This window comes from Bombina bombina, chromosome 3 (assembly GCF_027579735.1).
Source record: "Bombina bombina isolate aBomBom1 chromosome 3, aBomBom1.pri, whole genome shotgun sequence".
NCBI classification, from domain to species: Eukaryota; Metazoa; Chordata; class Amphibia; order Anura; family Bombinatoridae; genus Bombina; species Bombina bombina.
The window spans coordinates 48295704-48304241 of NC_069501.1; the positions used below are offsets into that span (position 1 = coordinate 48295704).

The 8538-nt window shown below is 37.8% G+C and overlaps 1 protein-coding gene across 3 annotated transcripts in view; it reads left to right on the forward strand.

Annotated features, from left to right (window-relative positions):
- Window positions 1–7993, forward strand: part of ATP6V1A (ATPase H+ transporting V1 subunit A) — a 230848-nt gene extending 222855 nt beyond the window's left edge. For all 3 annotated transcript variants that reach the window (XM_053705827.1, XM_053705826.1, XM_053705828.1), the window contains exon 15: window positions 5951–7993. In XM_053705827.1, the coding sequence (XP_053561802.1) occupies window positions 5951–6043 (93 nt within the window). In that variant the 3' untranslated portion in view covers window positions 6044–7993. The remainder of the gene's footprint in view (window positions 1–5950) is intronic.
- Window positions 7994–8538: the final 545 nt, after the last annotated feature.

An 8538-nucleotide genomic window follows, 5' to 3' on the forward strand; every position in this document is an offset into this window, starting at 1 on the left:
TAAGCTTTTGCACAGCAGTAAACGTTTCCATCAGTACTAGTACAGTTTCTGTTGTTCCTTCAACATCTAATGTACATGATATCCCTGTTGATATGAAATATGATATTGTTGATGCAATACAGAAGGCTTTGTCTGCTATTCCGCCTTCTAATAAACTTAAAAGGTCTTTTAAAACTTCTTATAAAATTGATGAAATTTCTAATGACCGACAACATACTGAAATATCCTCCTCCGATAAGGATCTCTCTGATTCAGAAGATCCTACCTCAGACATTGACACTGACAAATCTACTTATCTTTTCAAGTTTGACTTTTTTCGTTCCTTGTTAAAAGAAGTGTTGGTTACTTTAGATATTGAGGAGTCTAGTCCTCTTGATATCAAAACTAGTAAACGTTTAAATTCTGTTTATAAACCTCCTGTGGTTACTTCTGAGGTTTTTCCAGTTCCTGATGCTATTTCTGATGTGATTGATAAGGAATGGATTAAGCCTGGTACTTCTTTCATTCCTTCTTCTAGGTTTAAAAGGTTGTACCCTTTGCCAGCGGCTAGATTAGAGTTTTGGGAAAAAGTCCCCAAAGTTGATGGGGCTATTTCTACTCTTGCCAAACGTACTACTATTCCTATGGAAGACAGTACTTATTTTAAAGATCCTTTATATAGGAAACTTGAATCTTATCTAAGGAAAGCTTATTTATATTCTGGCTATCTTCTCAGGCTTACCATTGCTATAGCTGATGTTGCGGCTGCATCAACCTTTTGGTTGGATAGCTTAGCGCAACAGGAAACAGATCCTGATTTGTCTAGCATTGTTCGTTTACTTCAACATGCTAATCATTTTATCTGTGATGCTATTTTTGCTATAATCAAAATTGATGTTAAATCTATGTCTTTAGCTATTTTAACTAGAAGAGCTATATGGCTCAAATCTTGGAATGCTGACATGGTATCTAAGTTTAGATTACTATCTCTTTCTTTCCAAGTTAGCAATTTATTTGGTTCTCAGTTGGATTCAATAATTTCAACTATCACTTTGGGCGAAGGGAGTTTTTTTGCCTCAGGATAAAAGATCTAAGGGTAAATCTAAAGCTTCTAATAGTTTTCGTTCTTTTCGACAGAACAAGGAACAGAAAACCAATCCTTCCCCTAAAGACTATGTTCCAATTGGAAACCTTCTTCAAGTTGGAATAAATCCAAGCCTTTTAAGAAACCAAAGCCAGCCCCCAAGTCTGCATGAAGGTGCGGCCCTCGATCCAGTTCAGCTGGTGGGGGGCAGATTGAAATTATTCCAAGACATTTGGGCAGATTCTGTTTAAAATCAGTGGATTCAAAGTATTGTCTTTCAAGGGTATCAAATAGGTTTCAGAGTAAGACCTCCTGTGAGAAGATTCTTTCTCTCTCACGTTCCAGCAAATCCGGTGAAGGCTCAGGTTTTCTGAAGTGTGTTTCAGATCTAGAGCTTTCAGGGGTAATAATACCAGTTCCGTTTCAGGAACAGGGTCTGGGGTTCAAATCTATTCATTGTCCCAAAGAAAGAAAATTAATTCAGGCTAGTTCTGGATCTGAAGTTTTTGAATCGTTTTGTAAGAGTCCCAACTTTCAAGATGGTGACTATGAGGACTATTTTGCCTTTTGTTCAGCAAGGTCATTATATGTCCATGATAGACTTACAGGATGCATATCTTCACATTCCGATTCATCCAGACCACTATCGGTTTCTGAGATTCTCTTTTCTAGACAAGCATTACCAATTTGTCGCTCTTCCATTTGGCCTAGCAACAGCTTCAAGGATCTTTTCGAAGGTTCTTGGTGCCCTTCTATCTGTAATCAGAGAACAGGGTATTGCAGTGTTTCCTTATATATCTTCGTACTAGCTCAGTCTTTACATTTAGCCGAATCTCACACAAATCAACTGGTGTTGTTTTTTCAAAGACATGGTTAGAGGATCAATTTACCAAAGAGTTTCTTGATTCCTCAGACAAGGGTCACCTTTTTAGGTTTCCAGATAGATTCAGTGTCCATGACTCTGTCTTTAACAGACAAGAGACAAATTAAATTGGTTTCAGCTTGCAAAACCTTCAGTCTCAATCATTCCCTTCAGTGACTTTGTGCATGGAAGTTTTAGGTCTCAAGATTGCAGTATCGGACACGATCCCCTTTGCTCGTTTTCACATGAGACCTCTACAGCTTTGTATGCTGAATCAATGGTGCAGGGATTATACTCAGATATCACAATTGATATACTTAAATCCCAACATTCAACTCTCTCTGACTTGGTGGTTAGACCATCATCGTTTATTTCAGGGGGCCTCTTTTGTTTGTCCTACCTGGACTGTGATCACAACAGATGCAAGTCTTTCAGGTTGGGGAGCTGTCTGAGGATCTCTGACAGCAGAAGGGGTTTGGAAACCTCAAGAGGCGAGGTTAACAATCAATATTTTAGAACTCTGTGCTATATTCAGGGCTCTTCAGGTTTGACCTCTGTTAAAGAGAGAACCATTCATTTATTTTCAGACGGACAATATCACAACTGTGGCATATGTCAATCATCAGGATGGGACTCCAAATCCTCTAGCTATGAAAGAAGTATCTCGGATACTTTCTTGGGCAGAATCCAGCTCTTGTCTAATTTCTGCGGTGCATATCCTAGGTGTAGACAATTGGGAAGCAGATTATCTCAGTTGTCAGACTTTACATCCGGGGGAGTGGTCTCTCCATCCAGATGTATTTTGTCAGATTGTACAGATGTGGGGTCTTCCAGAAATAGATCTGATGGCTTCTCATTTAAACAAGAAACTTCCCAGGTACCTGTCCAGGGATCCTCAGGCGGAGATGGGGGATGCTTTAGCAGTTCCTTGGTTTTACCAACCTACTTATATATTTCTGCCTCTAGTTCTTCTTCCAAGAATGATCTCCAAGATCATTATGGAACAATCGGATGTGTTTCTGATAGCACCAACGTGGCCTCACAGGTTTTGGTATGCGGATCTTGTTCGGATGTCCAGTTTGCCAGCCTTCGCCACTTCCTCTAAGACCAGACATTCTGTCTTAAGGGCCGTTTTTCCATCAGGATCTCAAATCGTTAAATTTGAAGGTATGGAAATTGAACGCTTAGTGTTTAGTCATAGATGTTTCTTTGACTCTGTGATTAATACTATGCTACAGGCTCGTAAGTCTGTTTCAAGGAAGATTTATTATCTAGTTTGGAAGACCTATATTTCATGGTGTTCTTCTCATAAATTCTCCTGGCATACTTTTAGAATTCCTAGAATTTTACAGTTTCTTCAGGATGGTTTGGATAAAGGTTTGTCTGCAAGTACTTTGAAGGGACAAATCTCTGCTCTTTCTGTTTTATTTCATAGAAAGATTGCTAAGCTTCCTGATATTCACTGTTTTGTTCAGGCTTTGGTTCGTATCAAGCCCGTTATTAAATCAATCTCTCCTCCTTGGAGTCTTAATTTGGTTTCGAAGACTTTGCAGGCTCCTCCTTTTGAGCCTATGCATTCTTTGGATATTAAACTACTTTCTTGTAAAGTGTTGTTTCTTTTGGCTCTCTCTTCAGCTAGGAGAGTTTCTGAATTGTCTGCTCTCTTGTAAGTCTCCTTTTCTGATTTTCCATCAGGATAAGGCTGTTTTGCAGACTTGTTGTTCCTTCCTTGTGTCCTAATCCCAAGAATGCTGTTGAAAGATCTTTGCATTCTTTGGATGTTGTAAGAGCTTTGAAATATTACGTTGAAGCTACTAAAGATTTCAGGAAGACTTTTAGTCTATTTGTTGTCTTCTCTAGTTCTAGGAAAGGTCAGAAAGCTTCTGCCATTTCTTTGGCATCTTGGTTGAAGCTTTTGATTCATAAAGCTTATTTGGAGGCGGGACAGTCCCCACCTCAGAGGATCACAGCTCATTCTACTAGATCAGTCTCCACTTATGAAGCTTCAGTTGATCAGATTTGCAAAGCAGCAACTTGGTCTTCTTTGCATACATTTACTAAATGTTACCATTTTGATGTATTTGCTTCGTCTGAAGCAGTCTTTGGTAGAAAAGTTCTTCAGGCAGCTGTTTCAGCTTGATTCTTGTGCTAATGTTTTAAATATTTTTTCTTTCAATTTATGAGAAAAACTTATTTTTGGTGGATTTATTTTTTTCAGCGGAAAATGGCTGTTTTTATTTTATCCCTCCCTTTCTAGTGACTCTTCTGTGGACTTCCACATCTTTGGTATTTCTATCCCATACATCACTAGCTCATGGACTCTTGCCAATTACATGAAAGAAAACATAATTTATGTAAGAACTTACCTGATAAATTCATTTATTTCTTATTGGCAAGAGTCCATGAGACCCACCCTTTTTTCTGGTGGTTATGATTTTTTGTATAAAAGCGCAATTATATTTCCAGTTCCTCTTTTTTGTATGCTTTTTTTTACTCCTTTTTCTCTCACCCTACTACTTGGCTATTTGTTAAACTGAATTGTGGGTGTGGTGAGGGGTGCATTTATAGGCATTTTGAGGTTTGGGAAACTTTGCCCCTCCTGGTAGGATTGTATATCCATCCATACGTCACTAGCTCATGGACTCTTGCCAATATGAAAGAAATTAATTTATAAGGTAAGTTCTTACCTAAATTATGTTTTTTTCCTGGATGATATGGATTCATTACATATTAGTTCTTTTTGGCCTATGTTTTCATCTAGTTCACTCAGCATTAGCTTTATTCAAAAAGGCACCAAATACTCCCATTGTGGCTAGTTTAAAGGGGCGCTCCCCTTCTTTGTTACTATTGCTCCAATAGGGCAAAGGTTGTGCAGGGCTGTGCCACCTACAACAAGTAATATCTACATAGAACAATAAACAACCCCAGCATAAGCTGATACCAGGGATGGAGAGGTAAGCCAGTAAATTTGCCTCTTCCAGTTGACTGCTCCCATCATGTGACTGTTTTATTGCCTTTTGTTCAGATCAGCCCCATGGGGAAGCAATAATGATGCATTTTATTATTCTTTAGTTACCCACCATGTCATGTTTCTGATGCTTAAAGGGATATTAAACACAGTGAGATTGTGTTTAGCAATGTGTAGTTAAAAAAAACTTGGGACAAATTAAATAATGAAACTATATTGCCATTTTCTTAAAAATGTTAGTTTTCCAGTTCCTGCTAGAAGTGGGAATGACAACTCCATACTTATCACTGCTTTTTCACCAGTCATTGACTGCACACTCTAGTGTCCCTAACTGCATCAGCGGGGAAGGAGACCTAAGTTACAACATGACGGAGCGCAAAGTGCATTTTTTTATGCTGAATATGGCCGTGGGTCCCTGTGGATTTATTCATGTGAATGTGCAGCACACAAACCTCTGGATTTGTACAGATCTCTGTGTCTCTCACACACATAATCTGGCATGTAAGGTAGCCAAATGCCATCGCTCGTGGCCATATTCAGCACTTGTTTGTGAAACAAATCAACAGGTGCACATGTCTACTCATTATTGTAAACGTGTGTTGTTTTTTTATTCACCACCTTACTGTATTTCTTACTGTTTTCCTGAATCTTATGCCCTCTGCCACTCGTAGAACAAACACTTTTCATGCGCTTCCTTTAAATATGTGTCTCTTCTCAGCTGTCAGAAATGCGTTAATGCACTTTCATGATATATTTTGACTCTGTTAAAAAATGACTACATACGCCTTTTTTTTTTACAACCAGTGCGTATCATTCGAATTAAACATAATCATAGTTATTTAGCTGCTAAAGAATATTGAAGGTGTAAAACGTGACAGGGCTTCTGGATGATGAAATGACTAATTTGGGCCTTATTATAACACTGTTGTATGGAAGATCAGGATAAATTGAATCATGGCTGCTTTCCTTTAGCCTATTGATGCTGTATATGTCATATAATCCCTATTATGATTTGCATTGCATTAAAGTCTGATGTTTTTTTGTTTGTTTTTGATAGGACCCAGTGAAAGACGGAGAAGCCAAGATTAAGGCCGATTACGCCCAGCTGCTGGAAGACATGCAGAACGCCTTCCGTAGTTTGGAAGATTAGAAGCCATGTGGGCTGCCGTCTACCAACTCATCTCAGACCTCTGGCTCCTGCATTAGTGCTGGAGCTCCTGTACATTACGATAGAAACCTATTGCCCCTATTCACATTCAGTAGGTCTTAAAACAATTGTGTCCATTCCAGTGTTCTGAGTGCCTCCGTGTAGCTGTTATACCCAGCAGTGTGGTGAATGTACTTTGTGAACACCTGATGTGCTGAGCAGATGGAGTGCACATGGGAAAGGGATTCTGTTGGGCTCGGTGAATTGTATAAATAGACACTAGATTTCCAGTACCACATTGCGTAAACTGTATAATTCCAGTTTATGGTCATAGGAGTGATTCAGCATATGCTGACAGACCTAATTTTGTATCACATATTAAACCCTTTGCAATCAGAGAGGACTTTCTTGGATACTACCTTATGCACTGTACAAGTCCTAAAACTAGGGCTCATTCCAAGCACTGTCATTGAACTTTGTAATACTGCCTGCTTATTGAACACGGTACAGCCAATAGATACCAGACTCTGCACCACATGTCTGTTTAATCACACTCTCATTGGCCCTCCCTTTGTTACGTGTACAAGCCTAATACCACAGAATAAATACAGCTTCGGTATCACATTGAGCTTCTGTATTCTGCGCTCAGCATCTGGTCAAAATACTGAACAAATTTAAGCAGACTATTATCTAATGAGGGGAATATTATTATATATATAGGGCATCGTTCCCTTCATTGCATAATCTTCTGTTTCTTTTATTAAATGGAGCTTAAAGTGCTTTAGTCTAGTGTGTTATGACATTTGCCTAATAAAAGGGAACATGGAGCTTGATAGCATATATGGGCTTTGGCGTCTCCTGTAAGTTGCATTAGTGATGTTGGGTAGTAAATATTTTGCGCTCCTAATGCCCTGGAAGGAATGTGAAAACTTTTTTTTTTCTCCTGTTAGTGTCCGATCTATTCACGGTTGTTGGTTCTTCAACTCCTTCAATACTTTGGCTGAAGTGAACAAGAACCCATCAGTTTGGGCTCGAGTCTTATAGAGCCAGAGTTTACATTGCAATCTGTGACCGGAGAGTATGCTAATTCTTAAAGGTATACTAAACCCACATTGTTTCTTTCATAATTCAGATAGAGCAACTTTCTAATTTACTTCAAACTATTTTTTTTTCGTTCTAATGCGATCTTATATGAAAAAGACGGAATCTACGCTAAGGAGCCAACCCATTTTTGATTCTGCACCCTTGATAGTGCTTGCTAATTGGTGGCTACATTTAGCCACCAATCAATCGGCAAGCGCAACCGAATAAAAAATGGGCCGGCTCCTAAGCTTACATTCTTGCTTTTCAAATAAAGATAGCAAGAGAACAAAGAACAATTGATGATAGGAGTAAATTAGAAATGTGCTTCAAATTGCGTGCTCTATCTGAATCGCCATCAATCACCTGCATTGCAGAACTCTCTCTGATGAAGTATGGGTTAGAAAACAAGAAATAAAGTCAGAATGAATGGTTTTACCCAGAGTCTCTGGCCCTTGTGCACTCCCTGTGTTACGGGTGTTATTGAATAAATGCTAAAAATTCACTGTAAAATCCCCTTCATCCTGTGTTTGTCATCTTTTACATTGTACCTTGTGTAGTAAAAATATAGAGATTATATCGTTGATGTTCTCGAAAACCTTTGGGATGTAAACTATGAAGCAAATGTGTAAAGATGAAGTTGTGTATTTATTTTAATGTAACTGGGCGCTCAGTCAGGCACCAGTTTAAGCAGCTTCTCAATCTCTTTTGTTCAGTGTTTTTGTTCTCAGTGTTGAGCTTCTGCACTGTACCAGTTAATTCCTGGCTTTCAAAACGAAGGCAAAAAAAGAAGAAAAATATTTAGATTTTATGACTTGAAATGTGTAAAGATGTTAAGATTCTTGGGAATAAAACATTAATTTAAATTTAAAATGTCTTTTGTTTTTTTTCCAAGAGAATAAAGTGCAGTGGTTTAAGGTACCGAATGAACATTAGTTTCAGTGTTTTATATATCTACAGTATGAAACTCATTTTATTATTGGGATGTATATTAAATAGCACTGAATGTGTATGGAAAACATATTACTTCAAGCTGTGTAAAGGTAATTATGAAATAATATCCTTCATATTTATTCTACCCTTAAAGCTACTGCTCCGTAGTTAGATTTATACCTATTAGTAGGGTTGCACTGATACCATTTTTTTAAGACCAAGTTCAAGTACGAATACTTTTTTTTTTTTTTTTTTAAATACTCACCGATACCAATTACCAATACTATTTTTTATGTTGTGACAGTTTACCAAGCACAGTACAGACTAATGATTTAAGATGTCTTCTGAAATACAGTCCATAATTATAAAGAAGCTATTTTGAAATAATAAGTTTTATGTGCTTGTTGTCACAAAGTTCACAGAACATGTTTTATAAATAAAAGTATTACAATAACATATATTAATAACAACAACAATAAATAACA